This window comes from Xenopus laevis, chromosome 4L (genome assembly GCF_017654675.1).
Source record: "Xenopus laevis strain J_2021 chromosome 4L, Xenopus_laevis_v10.1, whole genome shotgun sequence".
NCBI lineage: Eukaryota > Metazoa > Chordata > Amphibia > Anura > Pipidae > Xenopus > Xenopus laevis.
The window spans coordinates 82,388,125-82,414,793 of record NC_054377.1 but is presented as its reverse complement, the minus strand read 5'-3'; the positions used below and the strand labels follow the sequence as shown (position 1 = coordinate 82,414,793).

Below are 26,669 nucleotides of genomic sequence, written 5' to 3'. Positions count from 1 at the left end.
CCCATTGCAACACACATGGCTCCAGTTCACATGGTGACTTTGATACTGCTCTGCGGTGTTAACTTAGCACACATGGGACTTTTCAGTGAAATTCAGAGCTAACACTGTGCACTGATCTCTGGATGACCCTGTCCTGGCCGCTCCCTCCTTGCGTGTTGGCACACTGGGCACTAACGTGGAGTCAAATCAATTGTAACTAATACCCATCTGTCTAGCAAACTGCCTTCAAAAGATTTCACACATCATAAAATGAACTGTCCTCTCTGTAATAAAGGGATTGTTCTTTCTTTCTTTCTTTTTTTAAATGTGTCCTTTAAAGCAATAAAGATTTCGTGAAATGCTTTTTTTTTGTCAAAAATAGAGATGTTTTTCCTGGAATTGGTTCTTGGAATGAAATGGAAATCTGATTAAAAACAAAGTGGTTTGAAATAAAAGTGTTTAGTTATATAATAACACATTTTCTGTGGGCCCTGATCGCAATTATTGCAGCGCTTCATTGCCAAGCCACGTCTGAATAACCATGTGTAGCCTTTTTTTTTTTTTAATGAGGAAGTAAACATAGTTTAAGTGTGGGGAAATAAATTGTATTTGTTATGAGAAACTTTCTTTCCAGAATTTCCATTTTCCGGAAAAAAAGGAAGAATATTGAGAATGATATAAATAGTTGTTTACCAGCCTTGTCACGTGTATTTTTTTTTCTGGCTCAGTTCTTGATGGATTGGTTTTCTTTCTGATATACAAAATAAGGGCTCCATAGGGTCTGGACCACCATAAAACCAAATAGCACAAACCCTGTGTCTTTATTACAATCAAAACAAAAGGAATTCACAAGACAGCACTCAGACAAATTTCATGGGGGAAAACATTTAAGGAGGATGGATTCAACTGAACAATAGGGATTCAGATATCACACTCTGTTTTATGAACAAGAACACAAGAAACCTTTAATTGAGTATATTGTGCCAGCTTCATAAATTACGCAGACCTGTCACATTAAATTGTTCAGGATTTTTATATAGGTGAAAACTACAGACATATTTAAAAGCAATCAAATAAAATATAAAAGGCTGCAAATGTGACCGCTTTTGTTTTCTTGTCTACCTTATAAATGAGGGAACTTACAGGCCTCTGGTTTTTGAGAATTTAATATCCCAGCATCCCCCAACAGCTGAAGGCCACATGTCTGACACCCCTGTTGTAAACAAATGTAAGCTACTTTGAATAGCTGCAGATTTCATGCTTCTGTTTCACTGCGAATGGAGAGGAACAAAATGATCATGGGCACAACTTACAGAGATGTAAGTGGTTACTATTTTTTTTTTTAACATTACCAATGTATTGTTTCAGCTCTAGGGCTGACAGATCCCACATTAAGGTAATACTGATGCTGATGGAATCCTGTTGTCTATATATCCCTCTGTCCTAGAGCCCTGACAGGGTACCTCTGGAAATTAAGGGGGTTATTTACTAAAGTTGGATTTTTTCATTCTTGGGGCATTTTTCAAGATTTATTATACCCCAATGCTGCAAAAAGCCTGAATCCGAAAATCCACCATCTCAAACATGTCAAGGTCATGTATAAGTGGAGGGCAGATATCCCTATCGGATTTTGAAGATATTGTGGTTCATGCTGGGTTTAGCCCGATAATCCAAAAAACTTGCGGTTTTCGAGCAACAACCTGAAAAGATCATGTGATTCGAAAGAAAAGTCCAAAAAAAATACAATTCGGGTCTTGAGTTTTACCCCAATCCGATTTATTCGAGTTATTTTAATGATAAATAAGGCAAAACTGTGAATGGGAATTTGGTCAAGCTCTGTTTAATAAAAAAATTTGATAAATTTGGATTTTAAAATAACCCCCTAAAACACACTACACATTCAAAAAAGAGTGCCAGGCTGAAGCGTCTCATGTGTCTCAGAGGTGATGTGTGTTCTGTTGCTTTAAAAATGAAACACAAGTTACATAGCTTTTCAAAAAAAAAAAAAAAAATGTCCTCACCAAGAACACAGGTTTTGGGGATACACTGGAGCCCAGTATCTTACTTTAATGAGCTACTGCAGAAATTGCAAAGCAGTCCTGACATGATAAAATAGGTGTACATCACGGTGCAATTTAATTTTACATAGAAAGTGAATTATATGCGAGTTTATCCTCAGGGCAGTAAAAATATGTCCTTTTTTAATCCCAACTAAAGAATTAGATTTCTCCCTGCATCAATCGCCATTTAATTACCTTAAGTATAATCCTGAACACCTTATGTTCTAAAGAACTTGCCTAGTATGTTATTAAATGCACAATATCAGCCAAAAAACTTCACTAGCTAAAGAATCACTGATTTAATAACACCTTATTTTGATTTATTTCCCAACATTGCCCTGTGCGACATGGCATTGGCATTTGGAATTTCCCCTGGGAATTTTTAAACTGATCTGATTTGAACTTATTAATTGTATGCCACCAAAATTGCCTAATAAAATAGTTTTTCCTCTCTGAAATGCTGCTTTCTAAGTGTGCACATGCACTTGATTATGTCCCAAGTGCAGACCCATATCAATCACCTACCAGTACAACAGTACCATTTACTTGTATGGATAGAGCATTCCCTCTTTATACTGTAGTTGAACATAAAAACTGGCAAGTTCAACATACCGAATAATATAAATTTGCTTGTATTAAGTATTAATCATTTCCCTGCTGTTGATTGAATCTTGTGACATAATGTACTTAGCATGGATAAAATACATTTTATGTTACTCAACTACATTCATTAAAGAGCATTTCCAAAGCTACAAAACTAACAGAAGTATGTTTCATTTTTAAGGTACTGTTATTAAAACACATATTAAACAGGGAATAACACCTAGACCGCTGTCTACCTTGGGGTTGTGTATTATAATGTACTCTTTATAACTTATAAATAATAGCTTATTTTTCAAGATTTCCTTGTTGTAATGGGCTTTGAGGTCATTTTTTGCCCCAGTGTTTTGTAGCACCATGGGCAGGTCATTGTATAACATGAAACGAGGTGCTGTGGCCATCTGCAGGATGTTGACATCATATAATTATTATTATCCTTATATAATACACAAAAGCCATGAATATCCTGTAAATTATATCCTTATAAACGGTGAGTAGTGATGTCCTCAGTTATAAACGGTGAGTAGTGATGTCATTTCTGTCACATGACTCACTAAAATTTGTGTATTATAATAAATAAAGTACCCCCCAGTTGTAAAATATGAGGATATTAGAAGTTACCTCGGAGTTCCATGACCTGTATGGCCTCGTGTTTTTATATGGTCATGAAACTCCTCGGTAACTTATAATATCCTTATATTTTACAAGAGGGGGTACTTTATTCACTATATATACAGTGCCAACATATTCTGCAGAGCTTTACAGAGATTAAACATCATTCGCATCATGATCTAAGTTCCTGTTTCATTACACACAAATATTATGGTCATTTTTATCAGAACCTTCCTGTATTTTGTGTTTTGGATGAACAGGGAGTAACCAAAATGAGCCATACAATAATGGCAACAGCATACAGACTCCATGCAGATGTGTCATGACTGGAATCAAACATAAGTAAATGTTTTATTACACCTGTCTGTCCAACATCTTATTCCTAAACCAAGGCTACTAATATGAAATTGGAACTCCGTTTGCTGCTGTAACCCCTTTATATTTCTGGAACATTGTTGGTGGGATTCCAGTCAGCTTCAAGAGCATTAGTGAGGTTGGGCATTAAGGTCAGGGATCAGGCCTTGCTCACAGTGGACATTCCCATTCATCCCAAACCTGATCAGATAGGTTGAGGTCAGGACTCTGTGCAGTCCTGTAAAATAGGAAGCAATTAATTGTGAAAAATGTCATTGTTTGTGTTGCGTGTTATTTGCATTTGGACAAATTAATTTGTTATACTTACCTTGTTTTTTCATTCCCTGTAAACCTATGCTCTGAAAAATTAATAATCTTTACATTAAAAAAGAATGCCATTGTTTGCTTACTATGGAATCATGGACCCTGGCCCAAACCATGGGAAACAGCACCAGGTTATTTGGCTATACGCGTATAGAACCTGTTATCCAGAATGCTCAGGACCTGAGGTTTGTAATTTGGATCTTTATACTTCACAGTAAGGTTACCAGGAAAAACATGTTAACATTAAATAAAATAATTAATAAATTAATTATACATTTGTTTGGATTAAGTACAAAGTACTATTTTATTACTACAGAGAAAAATTAAAAAAAAGGGAAAAAATTGGATTATTTGGATTAAATGGAGTCTATGGGAGATGGCCTTTCTGTAATTTGGAAATTCCTGGATAACGGGATTAATGATAAATATTGTTAAAAAAACTTGCTTAACTTGTTCAAAAAAATTGCTTAAAAATATATGCAAGGAATTATGTGATCATTCTCTACAAAACAACAAGATAATTTAATTGTCTTGATAAAATTCCTTAGAAATGTGTAACGGCATTGGACTAACCTGCTGCAATATCAATATCATTAACAAGGTTTTACCATTGCATCTGATGCAAATCTTGTTTTTATGATTCTTATATGTGGGGTGACAAAATGTTGAGTACTATATTAATTACAAGAGAAGACCTTTTTGTTTCTTCATGTTTATTCATGCGAACCTATCCAAAACACAGTCTGGTGATGAAGAGGAAGTGCTAAAATAAAATAGGCAATCCAGAAATTATTTCAGTGTCGTTCTTTTCACTTTCATCCCGTAATTGATGCAATATCAGCCAATATTATGACTAATTCTTTCCATAAAGCACTTCAATTGTTTCAATAAAAAATGCAAAGAACTTTCAATGAAACCCTGTTAAGATAATGTCAATAAAAAATCCATTAAGCAACGCACCAGGAACTCTGCTTTCATCAGGTCGACACTAGCAGGGTGTGTGAGAAGTTGCTAGTATATGCTGCCAAAATTCACAGATTTTATTCTCACTGTACAAAGAAATATTCCACATTTAAATCACTAACATTCTAATTCCTTTCTGTTTATGTAGTTTATGTTAATTCCTTTCTCATTTTCTTGTCTATAGTATATTCTAAATACATTTGATTGGAAATCCAGAATTTGTGCTCTTCTAAGCAAAAATAACTTCACAAGACAGAGATGGCTGCCTGGAAGATTGTAAAAGCACCCAAAAAAGGGGGTTTAACCCTGGAATTATTATATAAATGCAAGCTTTAGTTATCAGAGTTTTAATCCAGTTTTCATTCTCATCTTTATAATGTAGGGATGTACAAAATCCACTATTTTAGGATTCAACGGAATCCTGAATCCTTTGTGAAGGATTTGGCCGAATAACGAACCAAATCTAAACCCTAATTTGCATATGTAAATTGGGGAAAAGTTAACACCTGTGCAATGTACTGTTATACATTTTTTTACTTCCATGAGTGATGAAAATTTATGTGATTTTTTTTTGGATTGGTTTCAGCCAGGCACTTGGATTCAGCCAAATCCTCCTGAAAAAAGCCAGATATTGGCCGAATCCCAAACCGGATCCTGCATTCGGTACATCCCTATTATAATGTGACTGAAATAGCAGAAATCATGTAGGAAAATGTCTGGTCCTTTATCTAAAAGAAATCATGATAATAAAAATTATAATAAAAAAAAATTATCATTGTCTAATTTCACTAACCACAAAAGTGGAATCTGTTGTTGTTTTATGAAATAGAATAACTTGCATAACGTTTTTATTTTTATTTTATAACCCTTCAGCCCTTTATGGGATAAAATGAAATGTTCTAAATCCTAAAAGGTTTAAAATCAATGAGCAAGGTCTTCTACATATGTATTCCGAAAGGATCCATAAACCATTAAGGTTGGAAACTGGACCTTGCACAGGGAGTCATTGTAAAGTCAGTTGATGATCTAGACCCACAGTATTAGTTACTTAACAGTCATTAGATGGTCAATGAAGAAGAGAAGTACAGTAAACTGCTCAATCAACTTAAATGAAATGTCTTCAAAGTCCACCAATATATTAATATTAGATAAAATGGAGAAATAGAGGTTTTCGGCTAGACATCCATCAATTTTGTTTCTTTGCATATGTATACTGTATATATGCACACACATGCAAGGGATCCGTTATCCAGAAACCCTTTACCCAGAAAGCTCCAAATTACAGAATGGTAGACTCCATTTTATCCAAATAATCCAAATTTTATAAAAAAATATTTCCTTTTTCTCTGTAATAATAAAACAGTGCCTTGTACTTAATCCAAACTAATATATAATTAATCGTTATTGGAAGCAAAACTAGCCTATTGAGTTTATTTAATGCTTATAAGATTTTCTAATAGATTAAAGGTATGAAGATCAAAATTATGGAATCATCCATTATCTGGAAGACCCCAGCTCCCAAGCATTCTGGTTAACAGGTCCTATAAATGTACATGCTTCTTGTTACAGTTCAATGGCTAGATTCACTATAAACTAAAACACAAAGAGTAAGTGGAATATGTTTTCCAAGAAACATGCTGCTTGGTAATGGTGTTGGTCAGCACAAAACCATCATTTTGTCCAGCGTCCACCAAAAAATATATGATGCCATCATTTTGAATGTGTTATATTTTAAACAATGGTCTTTTTGTACTGTCTGAAAAGACAGAATACTGTACATCCTAAGTGTACCTGTCTTGTTGTGTGTAAGACCCGACATTTCACAGCCGGAATGAAAAACATTTTGCCCTGCAGTCTTGCACATCTGTAATTTTCTAATAGAGACCTAGTAAAACTGTATTGCAGATGGTAAACGTTCCTGTACAAAACTGTTAAAGTTAAACTGCTGGGTTTATGTTATAATGGTAAATGGTAAGATGGTGTGTGGATAAATAGTTCCTAACCTTTTCCATTGCACCATTCTAAAAGCAGTGTTACGTTTACAGTTCCTCCTATTTATTCTTCCGTTCTCTCAGTTCTTTTATGGATCTGCCACCCAAAACCTTAATAAATGTACAGAAAATGCATCAGTCTACAATAATAACTCCTCTCTGTGCCTAAGTAGCAAATGGAATCTGGTACTACCAATATGGGTATATGAAACACCAGTGAAACACCAATAAAACACCAATAAAGAGTGCATATAGGTGAGTGAAGAGTAACAGACCCTACACTAGACATGCACATAACATACATTTATATATTCATGGAATAATATTAACATATCTTTGTTGAAAATATTTCTAGAAATATAAAGAAACCAGAAATTGGTGTCTTCTGACCCAAATCTTTAATATATATATATATATATATATATATATATATATATATATATATATATATATATATATATATATATATAAGGATTTGTTAATTAAAATTGTCTCAATATTGTGCATTTGACCTTTTGCATTTTGCACAATATTGAGCCCATGGTAACAACACAGTTTTGTCTAATTCAGCAGAAACAATTATTTAAGTGGTTGCAGTTGGTTAATATTATTGAAGTCCATATAGCCCAGGCCTAGAGCAGAAACCTTAGCAGGGTTTTTAAATTGTTTTTCTAGTGTCTATATTCTTTTTCTACTGTATATTTTGCCGTGAAGCCAACAGTATAGGCTTCAGACTTTTCTGCAAACATACCTGAGGAAATATCGTTGTTAGCTATATACTGTCCCTATAACACTGATAAAAAAAACAGCCAATAGTACATATAAGAAGTACGTTGGGGAGAAAATGTATAAATATAGATCTAAATCAAGGAGATACAGTAGCATGAAATCCTGTGCAGAAATAGAAGATCAGCTTTATTTAACTAACATTAATTGGAGCTAATCTATAGGTTCACTGCAGCTACTCTATAGGTTGCCCCAGTTGTGCACAGAAATATTTAAATGTGTTAAAGATATGTGTTAAAAACATCCTTCAAATCTCTTACCTTGACACTTAAGGAAGAAGTGTTTTGGGACTAAAATTTTGAAAAAATACAGATGACCTTTTTACATAAGAATAACTTGGGACACAAAGTTCAGTATAGTCAGTCACACAAGGAAGGACTATTAAAAAAAAAAGCACATCCATGAGGGAAAAAATGAAAAAAAAAGCTGTAGGACATGTCTAGCCATAGATATTTATTGATGGAAGTACCCTTTTGTAATCCATTATTCTTGAATTACATAGGTCTTGTTTTAATCACTGCAGAAACTATTAAACACAATATCAATGCAATAAAAAGTTGTAAACACTCAGGAAAATATAAATATTTCACAAACGTTTATGTAACTTGGCAGCACACTGTTGCAATGGTTAGCGTTGCTGCCTTTCGGTGCTGGGGTTCTACATTCAATATCATCCAAGAGTTCTCCCTGTGCATGTGTGGGTTTCCCCCAGGTACTCCAGTTTCTTCCCACACATCACAAACATACAGGAAGATGAATTGGCTCCTGATAAAACTGACCCTGGTGAACATGATAGGGACCTTAGATTGCAAGCTCCACTGTGGCAGGGAATAATGCCTCTCTCTGCTTTAGTTAACCTTTCTAATGCTTTCCACCCTTTCGCATAATACCAACAAAAAGGCCTGAACGATACTAGTGATTTTCCCACAGCCATTAAAAGCCAAAACAAGTCAACCAGAATGTGACAAATTGCTCTCTATACCTCTTGTCTTTTAGAGGGAGGAACACTGATCCTGCTGTGGCTCTTTTGTGATTCATGATATGGTATAAATCACTTTTCACAACACAATTGGACTTTAAGCATATAAGTTTTGCTTTACAATGTTTTTCTACATCACCAAATATTATACACACACCAAAAATCACAACTGCACTAGTACTAGATAAATTATATACAGCATAAATACTGTATATCAACACAGCACTGTACTCCTCAGGATTTAATATCTAACATAAAAGAAAAAAAATGTGAACAAAACTTTGGATTTTCTTTTCTTTTGTTGCAAGCATTGATGTTAAATCCTGAGAAGTGCAGTTCTTTGTTAAACTTTTCGATTATTATTATACTTTGTTTATATAGCGCTCACACACAGCACTAAACCGTGATTTAACTTATATCGGTATTTGAAAAAATATAAAGCTTCTTTTTAATACTGCTGCCACCTTAGAAAGAGTGAATTCTAATATACCATAGCTATGTGTAATGTAACAAATCCTTCTTTTACAGTAGGTGTATTTTATCTGTACTTTTATTTTCACTAGACCTACATGAACATTAAACCTTCAGCAATGCAGGTTTGCTATAAAGAAGACATATTATATATATGCTAAAAAGAATACAGATATGAGACCTGTTATCCAGGGATCTTTCTTTATTTGGATCTTCATAGCCTAAGTCTACTAGAAAATCATGTAAACATTAAATAAACCCAATAAGCTGGTTTTGTTTCCAATAAGACTTAATTGTATCTTAGTTTGGATCAAGTACAAGGTACTGTTATTATTACAGAGAAAAAGGAAATCATTTTTAAAACTTTGGATTATGGAGTCTATGAGAGACGACCTTTCTGTAATTTGGAGCATTATAGATAACAAGTTTCTGAATAATGTATCCCATACCTGTACACTATGTTGTTGTGAGATCCCTTGACAGAGTAGGCAAAACTAGTGCAGATTAAAATGTATTCCCAATAATGCTACATACTGCTATCACAGTATGTCTATATTCAGGAATTTGTATTTGTTTCTTCATGGAAAAGAACATTTTCAAGCAGTACTGTGGTTTAATTTCAGGTCCTGACACAGGCGATACTGCAAAGCAAACACTCATTAGGAGCATGTATGTGATATGTATACAGCTTGTTCCAGCCAAACCAACCAAAACAAATAAGGGCCCAGTTTTCATGGACTTACTGAAATCCAGTGTGGCTTGAAGTTACACACATTTCAGTCCACAAATATCTGAACAGAACCAGTTTACACCATAAATAATGAGTCTGAACATTGCTCTTCCTGTCTTTCCTAATTTGTATATAGAAGTGTTTTAAAGGGCCACTTCATTTTAGATTTTCCTTTTACACTTAAAGAAATATTATAGTAATAGTACATTGGTCTCTTAATCGTCTTGGGCGGTGGTGATTAAAATAATCTTCTCTCAAGGCAGCCACTTACCATTATCAATCAGGGTTCATGCATGAACGCGTCATTGCTCCAGTGAGCACCAATGAGCCCAGTTTGCTCTGCTGAATTGAGTGCCTGGATGCAAGGGATTTCTGGTTTTACCAGAAGCCAGGACCTCCAGGGTCCCATAGGCACTAACTTGCTCCATATTGGTGGGCTGCCAAGGTAATTTTTTAAACTTTTTAAAAGCAATATATTATCTGTGGCTACGTATTTTGTTTAGTAATAATTCTCACTAATTAATAAATCAAGACCAGGGGTGAATTAATTCATACTTTGGGCCAGGGCTGTGCCTGCTCTCAACAGCACCCCTGTTTTCCCCAACTACACCCCATCATAACACAGCTCCAACCCTGCTCCATGGCAATGGGTCCCCTGGGAACCATGAGCAACTGCCTGAATAGGCTTAATGTAAGGACCCAGTGAGCATGCTCTATTTTGAGGTGTCCCTAAACAAAACTTCTGCTAGAATAAAATGAATAGTAATGATTATTTATTTATTTTTTTCAAAACTTTTTATTGTTTATACATACAGTATTTGTTTTAATTAAAACTTAATGTTTTTCTTTTAATTTCAGGTTTCATATACTCTCCTATGCAGAGGGGAGCGCTTTCAACACATACAAGTAAACTGTATAAAGAAATTTTACAGTGCTTTATCATACTTTCATACATGATAATAATTCAACAATATGACATATACCAATAAAAATTGTCAATTGAACTTTACTGTCTATCTCCATGTTTTCTTTTATCTTTGTTTATTATTTTATGCTTAAATAGTGGCTTTAATTTCTTAGGGTTCCATTATAAGCTTCATTTTAGGATTTCAACCCTCTATAGCATTTCTAGAAATTAGATTTACCTTATATTTCTGTTTATATAAGCATGTTAAATGTTACTTATAAAATATTTTTGTTACAGTCTAGTATATGTTACCCAAGGTGCCCAGATTTTGGTATAGGTATTCTACATATCTGTGGAATACTTGGGGGCACCTTTACTTAGCTCGAGTGAAGGTATAGAAGAAAACTTCGAATTTTGAACTTTTTTTTGGCTACTTCGACCATCGAATTGGCTACTTCGACTTTCGACTACGACTTTGACTTTGACTTTTGAATCGAACGATTCGAATAAAAAATCATTCGATTATTCGACCATTCAATAGTCGAAGTACTGTCTCTTTAAAAAAAACTTTGACCCCCTACTTCGCCAACTAAAACCTACTGAACATCAATGTTAGCCTATGGGGAAGGTCCCCATAGGCTTTCTAACAATTTTCTGATCAAAAGAAAATCGTTCGATCGATGGATTAAAATCCTTCGAATCGTTCGATCAAAGTATTTTCGGTATTTTACTTTGACGGTCGAATATCGAGGGTTAATTAACCCTCGATGTTCGGCCATTAGTAAATGTGCCCCCTAGTAATATTTTATTTACCATTATATAATTCATTTTAAAACTAAACGTAATTGTAGGAATTGAACGTTTCTTCCAGGAGGTACAGTAGCTATAGTTTGTTTTGCGGCTATAAAGATAAATTGTATACATTTTCGTTGAGATTTATTCGGTACTGGAATTGTTTCATTGAGTAGTACTTGAGAGGGATCTTTCCGAAGTCTAATCCCCATGATTGTGTCTATTAATGTAAATATCCTAGACCAAAATCTTACAGTCTCTCTGCATTGCCACCAAATATGTAACATTGACCCTTCCCCAAGTAGTGACTATTTTTACTGTATAACTGTGTGTGCATATATGTGCTTACGTTATCCTGAGGAGTGAATTCCAGTAGGCAATTAATTGTAATGGAAAGCTGACCTCACTATGGATTAAGACCCATATGAGAATTGCTCATTAATGCTTGCAAAATCCAAATTACACTGGTAATTTTCCTTAACAAATCATTTACCTAAGTGTGTCAGAGTGTGTGTGTACACAAAGTGTGTCCTGCATCGCTTAAGCACCCACTCCATAAGTGCCTTACCATTGTAGTCTCAGGACTGTCCTTTTTGACTGGACCATTGCCATTGAAAAGGGAAAGCAGCTGCTGCCTCATGCAAGATTGAGCAAGTGCTATTATATAGGAATTTGATGGTAAAGTGTCCTTTTCTTTTAGATATTGCAGGACAATTGCCAACATTTGATCATTTCTAAGGATACTATACTGTTGGGCATGTCTTCTACATAAAACAGGACATGACTAAGGCTAGAAAAGCTGTAGCATGATGGTGATGGTTGTATGCTTGACACCTGATGCCATAACTTTGGCTGTTAGGTGCACATGGGAAGGTTGCCAGCAGTTAATTAGTTAATGTACTGGTAAAGGGAATTAAAAGCATTGTTCCTATTTGGTGAACAGTATTACACAATATTGCAGATACCTGGATGAATTTTTGCTGGTGGATGTCAGGTGATGTGGACAGATGGCTTAAATACCTGTCACAGGTGAGAACTTGTTGTAGAGCAGGCCCTCAAATGAAGGCAATCTTCCACCAAATAGTTGAAGCAAAGTAAAAAGATATATTGTGTCCACATCCTGCAGGACATAATATATCTTTTTATTTTGCTTCAACTATTTGGTGGCAGATTGCCTTCATTTGAGGGCCTGCTCTGCAATATTTTTCGGTTTGTCCGCTCCCCATGCTGAGGGCTTAGGGCATGTGTACCTGGGCCACTTCCTTAATGTGGCGAGTAACAACTTTACTTTTTGGAGACCCTCATCCAAGTTTTATTATACAGGTGAGAACTTACCTAATCTGGAATGGTCCTTGAGACAATCTAGGTGCAGAATGGCTCAGCGTGGTGAGTCAGTGCAGGAAGAGAGCTTTCAGTCCCTCCCTCCCATCCTAAAGAAAAAAAAAGAAAAAAAATTGTCACAGTTTTAGGAGGAATAAAGAGAGTTTGGTTTTATGTCATCATTTGATTATTGCCAAAATTGTACTCCTGGCAGCTTAAGGAGGGGTATATGTATGAGAACACAATTTTTGGTAAAGCTATAGCATGCTTTTATTGTTTTATTGAGTTCAACATGAATAAAAGCTGTGGCCTTTTCCTCCAACTTCGAATAGTGTCTGTGAGTTTCATTGTGTGTTCAATTTGAGTTAGTCTGGCATACTTATCCCATGTATTCATTTTTTTATGTTGTTTAGCCTAAAAACCCTGACCACAGTATCTCTGAGTGTGGGTCTATGCTCTGGGTCGATAAGGCATATTTATAAATTCTATCCTGGAAAAGTATCCTCTATTAAGTCTGATGATATATTGTGATATGTTGATTTTTTCCCTTGATTGTTCTAGCATATTTATGAAATAACTGATATTGGTGTTCATTCTTGTGTCAATTGCATTGTTGAAGTTCAGTCCCTCCTAACTGAATTTGCAGAATTAAACATCCATTGTCTAGCTATCTGTTTACAACCTCCATTCTCATCACCATAGCCAGGGCCACATTTACCATATAGGCACTCAAGGGCCTGTACCTAGGGCAGCAGTTTTGAAAGGGTAGCCCTTATGTGCCTAGATGGTAAATACAACAATACCACATTCTTCTTCACTAAATCTGGTGGGGAGGAAGTGGGGTAGCTGTGGTTCCACACGCAGCTGGAAGTGACTTAATGTGAGTGTGTATCGCATCACTTCCACACATGCATATTACTCCACATACATTCTACGCATTTGCTATTGGGGCGCTCCAAGGTCAGGTGCTGAGAAGGGCACTTGGCCAAAATACAGAACTGCCTATAGCCCTCCAATATTAAATGGCAGTTACCATATAAAAATATGTTATACCTGGGTGCATACATACGCATAATGAGCCAGTGCCCCAGCTTGCACATTATATGGTTCTCTAATCCTGCATGTGTATGATGAGTAAGCCGTGGCACTCACTTATTATTTGCATGGATCTGCCTAAAACATGTCGGCCCCCACTGTGAGCTCCTTTTTAGCATAGTGCTTGTGAGAGGGGTTTTTATGAAATACTGTTGTTCCCCCACAACCAGAATGTGAGTTCTATTTGCCTATTTCTATGGTGGGGGAAACAATTTTTGAGATAGGTGCCCTTTAAATCCCAGTACAAGATATTTACAGCTCATGTGACCTAGTGGCCCAAGACAAGTGTTCCTAATGCAGCATACAATTTTAAGGAATAGTGAGCCTTAATATAATTAGTTGTTTGAAAGGGAAATTATGAAACTTGCTAATGTATATTATAGACAAACATGCTCATTGGAGAAGAGTAAGGTAATGTATAACTAGTTAAATTTTAGCAGTGTCCTCGGTGTAATAAGTTGTTTATAGGTTTAGGAACTAAGAAGTATATAAGGAAGGTATGAATGGAGAGCCAGAGTAAATAAGACTTACATCAGAGACATTTTTTCAACAAGAAACATTAAGCTTCAGCCAAATATTCTGAAGCCAAGCTTCCAACAGTGAAAGTGCACATATTTCTAAACATGCTCATTCAGCGGTCTACCCTCCACATAGCATTTGCATTAACTGTCCAGCCTGATCTCCTTTCCCCAATATAAAAAAAATGTGCATTTGCTATGCTTGATCTGCAGCTGATAAATTGTGTATGCATGTAGCTTTCTAGGTATACTTTTCAAGAAGATTTGGGCACTATTGCATCCTAGTGGGATAATTCTCTGTGTGCTCTGCATTTGGGATTTATAAAGCTTTATAACTAACTTTTTTGACAGGGAAAACAAGTATTCGTTTTTTTCTCTTTAAACCAAAGACTGTGTTAAAAAATAAAGTAAATCAGGCAGAGGTCTACAAAGTAGAACAGAGGGGCCTAAAAACAGACATGCCTGGTTTAAAGTGGACCCGTCACCCAGACACAAAAATCTGTATAATAAAAGTCCTTTTCAAATTAAACATGAAATCCAATTTCTATTTTTTATTAAAGCATTCATAGCTGCTGTAAGCTCATTTAAACATCTCAGCTGTCAATCAAATATTGTCTGCCCCTCCTCTATGCCCGTGGCATAGAGGCAGGGCAGACAATTACTTTCACTTTCAATTCAGCACTTCCTAGATGTCACTGCTCTCCCCACATATCCCCGTTCTCTTTAACATTTAATTGTTTAGCCAGTGCATGGAAATGGACATCAGGTCCCCTATTCTGGTGGACAAACAAGATTCTGAGATGATACAAGGCTTTCCTTAAAAACAGTGTCCACAAAATGGCTCCTGCCTGCTTGCTATCATTTTGAATTCCCAGACTGAAGGAAACAAGATTCAAATAATTTATATAGTGTAATTAAAGTTCATTTTGCATGACTAATGTGATAAAATAGGATTTTGAATAATTTTTTTGGGTGACGGGTCCCCTTTAAAGGCTGAGAGAGATCATAACCATATCAAGTAAATGTAAAGTGTGTTTGAGTGTTATGTTTGTGCAGATCCCACCCAAATGTAAAGTGAAGTTGTGTACTTTGGTGAGCTTAGCAGTGGGAGGGTTGATGTTGTGAGTCATGTTGGATCAGTTTGGCAAGACATTGGAGGCAATGCAGTATGATTAGTGTATACTTTACTGACAGTGATCTTACATTTAATACCACCTCATTTTAAACTGGTTGAGGAAAACAATAATTGAACAGGACTGTGCAGTTCATACATAATACATTTTACAACTGTCTTATACTGTAGATTTCGATGAATGCTAGTGATGGGCAAATTTATTCGCCAGGCGCAAATTCGCAGCGAATTTGGCCATTTCGCTGCCGGCGGATAAATATGTGAATTATTCACTGACGAAAATTCGCCCGCATTACGATTCCGAGTCAAAGTTTTTCCGACGCCTCCGACGGTTCCGACGCCAGAGCCAATTTAGACGCCGGCGACGATAAACGCCCATTTTGATGCCGGCCGAATTGTCACCGGCGTCAAAATCGCAGGAATTTTGCGGCGAAACATGACAAATTCGCCGATAACTAATGAACACATTGTAAACCAGTTTAACATAAGTAAATCCTCCCCTCAATTATTCCAGAATTGAAACCAGTTGATTAAAATAAACAGTACTACTACAAGTGATAAAATGTATCCAAATAGTGCAGAATGTACAATACTACATCCTATATTCTGTCTGCCGGGCATAGAATCTGATATGTGCATATCCTCTGTAGCAGTAGAGAGTAGGATACACCTACCCATGACTTAATCATGGCCCCAAAACACGAGTCTGATTATTATTAATAATAATGATTAATAATTAACTAATATTATCATTAGTTGTCTTCAAACTGATACTGATATTAACAGAGCACACAACTTTCTACAAATAAAGGGACTGGTTTATGCATTTTAGAGCTGATATAAACTGAATTGTCATTCTATGGCAATGCTTATTTTTCTGATGATTCAGAGAAAGGGAAATTGACTGTGCAAGATAATTGCAGAACTCTATTTGCATTACACTGTGTAATATATACACAGTGTAATAAACTTTATATAAACAAAAGGTCAACTAAAGCATTCATGGAATCCAATGTTTTACACCCCACCCAAACAAAGAATGATCCAAGAGAGAAATACTTTGCCGTCTGCAGTGGTTAAAAAGCATATTTGTATTGTCTGCATGGGTTTGTTTAACAAATGAACATGAGATTCTTTTAAAAGAACATTTGGGACTATAATCTGAAATTCCCAAGGCAAAATAACACTGAATACATATGGCAAAAGGATAATTCATATAGCTTAATCATTATATAGCTATAATTATAGCTATATAATGATTATGCACCGAATCAAGGATTTGGTTCAGGAACCGGATCAGCACTATTTTTCAGGATTCATCCAAATATAAAGGGGGTTATGTACTAAAAAAAAAAAATTCTCTCATATTTTACCAAAAACAAACTCAACCTAACTCCCATCCATGAATGTGGCTAATTTACTAATAATTAAACTTGACAAAATCAATAAATAAAAAATCAATAAAAAAAATAGAAAATATAGAGTTTTTATGGATACCTCAAATTTATTTGATTAAAGACTCAAATTGATGGCGTTTTTGAGCGAAAACCAGTATCAAACACCCCAAAACACCCAAAAATCGTGAAGGCAAAAAACATCTTCAAATGGTTAAAGGGACCGCTGCCATTGACTTTTACATGAATTTGACAGGTTTTAGCTTGCTTATTTTTGGATTCAAATTTTTTTGCTGCTTTGGGGCATAATAATCTCTAAAAATTTGAGGGTTTTTTCCCTAAAAATTTGAATGTTTTTTTTAGTGATAAAAACCAGCATTTTTAGAAAAAATAAAACTCGACCTTTAATAAGAAGACCTCTGAACAACAGAACAACTGATTGTATTTTCGTAGATTTGAACATGCAAATAAGGGTTTGTATTTGGTTCATTATGCAGACAAATTTTTGTGACAGTATTCATTCAAATTCAAAAATGATGAATTAATCACAACTCTAGGGGGGTTATTTATTAGCCTAATTTTTTTCTCATATTTTACCAGAAACAAACTCAACCCAACTCCCATCTCTGGATTTGGCTTATTTACTAATAATTAAACTTGAAAAAATTTGATAAAAAACCCGAAAAATTTGAGGTTTTGTGAAAACCTCAAATTTTTCAATTTTAAAGAGTTTTTGAGTGAAAACCAGAATCAAACACACCAAAACACCTGAAAACCATGAATGCAAAAATATCTGGCCAATATGTTGGCGCTCTAAAAATACATGTTAATATTAATCTTCAAATGATTAAAGGGACCTCTGCCATTGACCTTTACATGAATTCGACAGGTTTTAGCTGGAGTATTTTTGGATTCAGATGTTTTGCTGCTTTGGTGCATAATACATTTTTTTTGTGAAAAAAACTTGGATTGTTAGAGAAAACAAAACTCGACCTTTAATAAATAGACCCAGAGGTGTAACACTTTTATTTGTACATAGTTTTGGCCCAGATAAATATAGAGCTACTACTTGTGTAGCTGTAGGGGAAGCCATTTCTGGTGCACCCAAGATGTCTCCACAATCAATCATATAATCAGATTACCAAAGGAACTACAAAAACCCAAATGACTTTGTCCACAAATAATTTTTCCTAGACTGGGGAAGGTTATAAGGGGTTTTCTGGCAGCTGGCTTCACACTTTTACATGTACACTTTTATTGAGTTGTTGGTTCCATTTTAAATCAACATCATTGACAGAAGAAACCCCATGGAACTCTTCTGATTTATCGGTAAGGACAACACACATTGTAGCTTATTTTCTCCAACTGTGGCAACCTAAAAAACAATAGTAAGCTAAAGCATCTACTTGTGTGAACTGATGCAAGGAGGGTTTCCTATCAAGACAGTGTCATTGTTAGAGCTTAACAAAGGGCAAATAAGACATTGGTACAATATGTTTTTGTGTCCTATCTCAGAAGCCCAATTTTAGCAGAAAAGCCCTGAAAACAGGTATCATGGTTACAGTGTTTGCACAGGAAAAACAGAAACAAATATGTAGAACTATTAAACAATATGAGCTTTTATTTTAAAAAAGCATCCTTGTACAGCGATTTCTGCAAAAAAAAATTAATTTTGCATTCTACAAAAGTATTTGAATAATATTCTTTTTTACAAAATTAAACATTACAAAAATACTGACAATTTATAGCATTTATACAATTGTCTCTAGTTGTAGTTTTTAATAGTGAAATTACTACCACAGATCTACAATATTTTAGTTGACTATACAAAAATTAAACTGGTGCTTTAAGCAGCAACGTAACACAGGTCAAGACACAGTTTATGATCATAGTGGATATATCTAAAATTGTTTTCAGAAATAATATTTTACATAGTTAAATTTTAATGCTTTGTACAATATTTATATAATATTTATATATAAAAAAAATCATAGCTTGCTATACTTGAAATGATTGGACGGATTCTCTAGTAAAAGGATGTGCAAATGGTCAGTTTATACTGTTTTCGTAATCCCTTTTCAATATAGCCCTTTAAAATTTGTTTATTTAATTAAAAACTGGTATCTTGGTGAGTGGAAAATGAACGGTATGAAAAATGGATGCTTATTTCATGAAATGCTATGGCTTCTTTAAAGAACCCTTAATTGAAAGAAGAGACTGCACAGACTACAACAGATTTTGGAATTTGGATGTTCTGACCAGCAGACCATATCAAATCCTTTGTATTAATATTCACTGGGTATCAACCCCAAAGTTCATAGTGCTAAAATCTCAAGCAAGACAGACCATTATCGTTATTCCTGCTTTGAAGGAACTCTAAAAACCCGAGGTTGCGTAATCCTTTTGGAAGGTCTTGTTCCTTCCTGCTGGGTTCAGTGTCAAATAAAATTCACAGGACAGACGTTCATTTTAAACATCCTCAGGGGAATATCTGGCTTGGCTGTATCTTTCATTATAGATTATTACAAAATGTAGATGTTTCATATTTATTTTCTTTGCACAAAATGCACAGCGAGAACCCTCTGATATTGCCAACCACCCCTACATAACACTGGCAAAATAATCAGCATGGAAAGGTCAATGACATGAAGGATAAGGCGACTCCATAGGAAGACATCCTGATCCTAATCAGTGCTACTTTTTCTAAATATATAGTGCTGTGGTTTGTTTTGAGCTTTCCTATAAGCCAAGAAATGAAGATTCCAAGATGACTCCCTTTACATTAAAATGTGTGGCGTTCATAAACATATGAACTAAACCCTGTTCATTATAACATGAACATGTAAAAACCAATTGCACATCCTGAATTGCAACCCATGTTTCCCATTGCTTTGCATCTAGATTTAGTTGACCATCACGTGTCTCATGCAAAGTTGCAATCTAAAGGCCTCATAGTGGGCATTTTGCTCTTCTGGTTGGGTAAAAAAAAAGTCTTTCCCTACATTCTACTGTCTGATGAGATTTGAGAGCAGCAGGTAGTTGTATTCACTGTCAGAAGTCAATTTGCAACTGGGTTGTGGTTTTTATACAATATTTCTCTCAATGATATCCACAGGTGAGAGGATTTCCTTCTTGATTGTAGTAGGAGTGCAGCTCTTCTTTGGTGTTTTGAAGAGATCCGATACATAAAACACCTGCAAAAACAAGAATACTGGGTAAATATTCTGCTTAAAATCATTGTCCTTATGGAAAATATAAACATTTATTGTTCTTCATGATTTAAAACAACATTTAAATTAGATAATTTATATAAAGTCCTGTTCTAAAGAAAGAAATTACATTTTATAATGTTTTGAAAACAGAGTAAAAACAAAGGGTTATATAAATAATTGTTTCCATAAAGAAAACTTACAGAAAAATGATTCCATACTCTACTAAAACTTGCAATCTGATGTATCAGAATATAATAATGTTTTGCACTAAACTTATTGGAAGAATTCCACCACAAGCACAGCTATGCCGTGTACAGTATCGTGCTTGTAATTAGTCATTAGACTAGAACTGCTAAAAATGCTTTTATTGTTCAGCTCCAGTCACGATGACTTGTAGGCTAATGCCAATGGAAGGAAAAGATATTTAGCCGCCATTTCCTGAATGCCCAATTACGGAAGCTGTCTGCAGGATGTGAAACAGTCGATATTCAGCATTTCAGGGTAGAAATATAGTTTCAACGGAACAGAGGTTTTGTGAAGGATAACCTTTTACTACCTCCACCTAACTTCCTTAGTCTGAGACCTCTGAATCATCTATTTAAATACACAGTGTCATGTGGGGACACCAGTCTGGATTCTTGATGGAAAAAAAACTTGTAATTATTTAAATATCATTGTGACATTGCCAATAATCCAGTGTTGCTTTGTAGAATCTGCCAGCTGAACAGAAAATCATTCCTACATCTGCTTTGGTGACCTTTGTAACATGCATTAAACTAACAAAGTGTGGGACCAGGATTTTTTACATTTTAAACAACGTCTATCTGAATGTCTTTATACATAAAACATCAGGAATTGTCTCTGAGAAAGGTATATTGGACTTGCAATGTTTATGATAAACACAGGCATTTACACATATATTTTGATTTAGCCTTGAGTGCTTCCACAATTCCCCTCTAATACAGGCATTTACCTTGCCAACTTCCATACTCAGTTCTTAAATTTAACTGCTGATGTTTTGTCCTGGATACTTTTTGTACAATGGACAAATGGCAGAATACTTGAAAAACAAAAACCTTCAGGGCATGGACACACATGCGGATCTCAGCCAAGTTTTTGTCATAGTTCGTGCCACGGGTTTTATAAAAAGCCGAACGCCACCTAGCGGTTTATGCTTAGGCAATCGCACAATAACGCTAGCATATATGCGGTGGTCAGCTTTTTTAAAAACCGCGGTGCAAACCGCGCCAAAAAATCGGCTAAGATCCACATGTTTCCATTCCCTCAGCCTCCCATAAGTTTCAAAAGCAAACAAGAGGCAAGACCTCTCAGAACACCTATTGATGCAGTAGGATTAAATGGAAAAAGATACAGAGAAAGTGCAATTGTTTAAAAATCATTCTAGATATTAGAATGATTTGGTAACCAGGTGTTGCTTGCTTTTACAGCTTCGATTTCTGTTCTCACAACAAATATAGTATAGTAAAATCCAGACATAACAGCCCGTTTTAAGTGTTGTTTTTCTTTGGTGAAAAGATGAAAAAAAAACCAGCAGTGACTTTAAAATTCCAATGTAAATGTTCACGTGGTATATCAGGCTGACAGCCTTGAAATTGTTAAGTTACTAATATGCTGGCCTTTGCCTCTGCTCTGCAGCTGTATGTCTTTTTGAAATGGCTTGAGGTTATACAAACACTGGCAGGAATCGTGAAACATAACCTCTCTAGGCTATGACAGTGTATTAAATATTCCTAGTGCTTGAACTATGCCATACAATAAAGGGCAGTAAATTGGGGGAAAGTTCCTTACTTGGGTTTGTTTCATTTCCTGCAGAAATGGTTCTCCACCCAAAAAATAAACTTAGCGGATCTAGGTAAGGAATGTGCAATGCATTCCAGTTTGACTTTTTTTATTATTGTAATTAGACGCTTCAACACTTTCCATCTTTTCCTTATTCTGAAGCAAAGAGGCTATGCCTGGATAGATACATACATGGCATCCCAGAGTGTCTTTAAATTGCTTGAATGTGAAAACAAGAAACAATGTGGGCCATTGTTCAAACGCATTAGAAATGTTCTCTGCTCATAAACTGCATATGTTCTGAGTGCATATTACTTGTATAACACCAAGCAGGTAAAAAACCAGTCTGTAATAGTGTAATTTCCACGGGCACAACTTGCAGTTACAGGGTCCCATAGCAACATTGTTTTAGGGCCCTCAAAACCATAAGTTTTCGCAAACAAACATAGAACATGCTCAACAGTCAGGGGGCCTAACTGAGCTCTCTGTATCCAGAACTCCCCAGGGTATTTCAAGGTCTGCTTCTGGTAAGTGTTTCACTCCTGGAAATGGTGCAACTATATTTAATTTAAGAAATTTAGGAAATGCTTTACAGAAGCTACATATATAAATGCCAATGGGTAATGGGAACTGCAATGCAAGTGGCATACAGGCAAATAATTTTGAGGGTATATCTGGGTAGATATGGGTTGATCTGATCATTCAACCAGCTACATATATTGGCAGCAAACTTGACCAGGGCTAGCTGTCATCTGATCATTCAGTAGTTGTCAAAATGATGGGATCCAATGGGTTATCAATCCAACTATTTGCGCCATCAGTGCATACATGGAAATAATGGATTTACCAACATGGCTGATAGGAACGTATATGATTCAGAGCAGACTCTGACTACAGGGTCAGCCTGACCCTGGATCATTATTTTAGACCTATAAGTACAAGGAAATGTTGCTCAGTTTGACCAAGATGTGCCCAAATTGCTGACTATATATGTTTGTGTGTGCCAACCTTTGGGTATTATTAGGAATGATTAGGTATTATATCTTCTGTCAAAAGTACAAATTGTACTAGAGGATGTATGCTAAATTCTGTTTGTACCAAACAAAAGGGCCACACAGTAAAGCTTTTTTTCTATTTGTGTGTATTGCACCACAGGAGCAACTGTTTCCATTACTTGATGTCTTCAGCAAATACAAATGTGGAAATTCAGTACATTTTCATGTTTCAGGGGATCTGCTAATTTTGTGTTAAATACTGCATAGACAGGTCTATTAATCTCTATCAGCAAAAAGGTGAAAGACATGAATAAGTTCAGTTCAAGTTATGCTATGCTAAAATTCACAGGGAGTAAATGCTGTTCATCCTTACTTAAATTACAGGCAATGAGAAGTATGTAAATGGGAACCAGCTGCATATGATCTATGTTTCCATATAAAGTAAAGTGTTGGAATACTGAGAGGTGGGGTTTTAAAATGACTATTTACTGCAGCATACTAGCAAAAACTGAATTGAAAACTAAGCAGGGAAGTAGGTGAAATGCAGTTAACATAACAATTATGATGTATAAACTGTGTTTTATAAGGTATACAGTCCTTTATTGGGGGGATGTGGCCATTATGTTCACTTCCCAAGATGAAATTCCCATGCATGCATGGAAAGGAAGCCTTCTAAATAATTACAGAAGATGCGGATAATGGTGGAACATGTGGTTTGTTAGTTCTATATTTTTGGCAGATGCCTTAGCTTAAGGGCAGAATTTTCAGAAGTGGTTCATTTCTTGGAGTGGTCTTAATATGTCACAGGTAAGAGAGGTAGGGGGGTTCTTCCATAATTATATAATAACTGAAGCACTGAAATATTATTACTGCATTTGACTGCCAAGATTGTACATTATCAGTAAAGTGCAAATGCTTCAGAACAATTAGATCATTCATCTTTATTTTGAGCATTTGCATAGACTGCATTAATGGCAGATTGAGAAAAGCAAAGAGGCTCTTAAACCACTCTTAGTCACTGTGGTTTTTTCAAACCAGATTCATTAAAACATGAATTGGGCAGTGTTCCATCTAACAAAGGTCAAGTTTGATGCATTACATAAAATTCCAAACAATGCTAGACAGAACCGTTTCAGAATATTGTTAACTGAGAATCTTTTGTTACTAAACATGAAGCTAGCTATTGTGACTGTCTGGGTTCCCAACAAAAGTACTTTTATAGTCTTCCATATGATTCCACACATCTACCTGAATACTTGATTAAATGTGTAATTTTTAGTAGTACTAAAATTACAATTGAAAAAATCAACTTGCATGCCTTTTATAACTTTATGGTTGTACACTTGATATTTGCTTCAGTGTTGTAAATTATTATTAGGAAATTATATTGTCATTTACTGCTCCCAATAGTATGTGCCACTTATTTAAAATAAAATGTAAATTAATATTACTGTTTTGTAAATATGCAGAATTTTGCAGAATATACTGAATTTCTCTTCTGTTATTTCTAGATTAAAGGAGAAGGAAAGTCATCTTGCACTTAGGGGTGCCAAATGTTAGGCACCCCCAAGTGATTGTATTTACTTACCTGAAACCCTGGGCCAGTGCTCCAATCAGCAGAAAACTGCACCAGCCCAGGGTTATTCCAGTGAGCACCACAGAGCAATCTTCTCCTGTCTTCCTCCTTCTTCACATGGCTGTGCATGTGCAGTAGAGCGAAAAGCCGAACTTTAACTAAAAAGTCGGCAATTTCGTTCTACTGTGCATTTATCTGCCCCGGGAAATTTGAAGAAAGAAGAAGCTGGAAGAGTATCGCTCCATGGTTCTCACTGGAATAACCCCGGGCCAGTGCAGTTTTCTGCTGAAAGGAACACTGGTTTCAGGTTAGTAAATCTAACATTTGGCACCCCCAAGTGCAAGACGACTTTCCTTCTCCTTTAAACACACAGTAAAGGATAAATATGTAGTTTATTGTGTAACACCCCCAAACATACATATAAAGAGTGTGTATATACTGCATTGTGTTCCTGTAAACTTTAGGACTACTATTCAATTTGAGTCTAAAGAGGCATTGGCCTAGATATCCTCATTTCTATATATTAAGTAGCTATGCAGAAAGGGAATGTTTTGTGCTTGTTAAGATAAATTTGCACACACATCCATAGTATAGGGTTCCTTTGGTGTGAAAATAATTCAAACTGGAAGTTTATGGCTTTGTCAGCCAGCTGTTTCCTTTTAAACTGCACTGCATCAGAGGAACGTCATCCAGTTGCAAACCCCATGTGTCCCTGCCATATACCTCAAGCTTGTCAGTATGAATAGACATCTTTCTACACTTGACCAGACACAGGCATACCCTTCTATTGACAAATGGGTTTGTATCTGATCTCCCAACACCATTAATGTCTTTCTGTTTTGTGCAAGTCAACATAGGATTCTTTTTTTTTATTGAAAAATAGCTAAAATTGTAACGTAAAGCAGAAACAGGCTAAAATATATTATCTGCCTCAAACACACTATGCAGTTAAAGAATGTGGGTAAAATATTTCCATCAACACAAAAAGCCCTAGTTTAAGAAGAAAGGAAAAGTTAGCCAAGTTTAACATCATACTATATTTTAAAAACTGCTAAGTCCTCCTTTGTTCATACTTGTACTAATTCTTCATTATCTTTCTCTCTGATTCAAGTAAGTTTCTCATGCACAAGCAAATGTAGCTGTTTACAGAAATGTGAGGATGGGTGGGGTCCAGTGGAAGGCTAAACAAATGCAGTACTGAAGATCCCCTAGCTTGCCTATCTAATGCAGTACTTCCCTAACCCATATGGCATCCAGCTGCAACTTGATCTAACCTATAACCATGTGTGTTTTACTTGCTGTCTGTTTTGTAAAAGTGTAGGGGGAGTGAAGTTCCAAAACTAAACCCTTTTCTATAGTTGTCCATTCATGAAAAAGTTGCAGTGGGATGTGCAATGGGCAATGAAGCAGTTGTTGCGTGGGAGTAGGCAATACAGTATAGTGTGATCAAGTACAGAAGTACAGCCAAAAGATGCACTACCTAATGTTAACTGATTTCTACATAACGTGTATCCACGCTTATAATACATATAATATGCAAATTACAGAAAACCCCCTTTTTCATAAAACCCCAGCTCTAGTGGTTTCCTAATAGCTTCCAAGCACTCCGGATAATAGATTTCATACCTGTATATATAATGCAGGTTATTATTCACTAAAATTCCACAAGCCATATCAAATGGACTGGCCTAGTAAATAATGTAACCTTCATTATTATTGCTCAGCTGAGAGCAGATTTTGCACAAACCATTGTATTTATGGGCACATAGGTTGCCTTTTTAATTTCCTGTATGGAGTTTCCCCACCACTGAAAATAATTATACTTACTATGCAGTAAGCAACCAGGGCTCCTTGCACAAAACCTGCTAGCACATCAGAGGGGTGATGCTTGTGGTCAGAAACGCGGGACAGTCCTGTGTAGAATGCCATCATGAGCAGGGTGAACTGCAGGAGGGGGCGCAACAGACGAGCTCCTTTCCAAGTAAACCGTGATTGTAGATAGAACTGAAAAGAACAATAGATAGGTTTTAATTATTAACCAATGAAAATTGACTGTACATAGGCATATTAAAGCACTGT

The 26,669-nt window shown here is 35.7% G+C and overlaps 1 protein-coding gene across 2 annotated transcripts in view; it reads right to left on the bottom strand.

Annotated features, from left to right (window-relative positions):
• Positions 1 to 18,602: 18,602 nt before the first annotated feature.
• The window catches only part of plpp3.L (phospholipid phosphatase 3 L homeolog), a 39,701-nt gene continuing 31,634 nt past the window's right edge, over positions 18,603 to 26,669 (bottom strand). Inside the window, exons 5-6 of one of the 2 annotated variants that reach the window (XM_041589347.1) lie at positions 26,418 to 26,594; positions 18,603 to 20,201 (exon numbers count right to left, since the gene is read on the bottom strand). In XM_041589347.1, coding sequence (XP_041445281.1) covers positions 20,091 to 20,201; positions 26,418 to 26,594 — 288 coding nt within the window. In that variant the 3' untranslated portion in view covers positions 18,603 to 20,090. The remainder of the gene's footprint in view (positions 20,202 to 26,417; positions 26,595 to 26,669) is intronic. The other variant, NM_001093922.1, reaches the window with a different exon arrangement.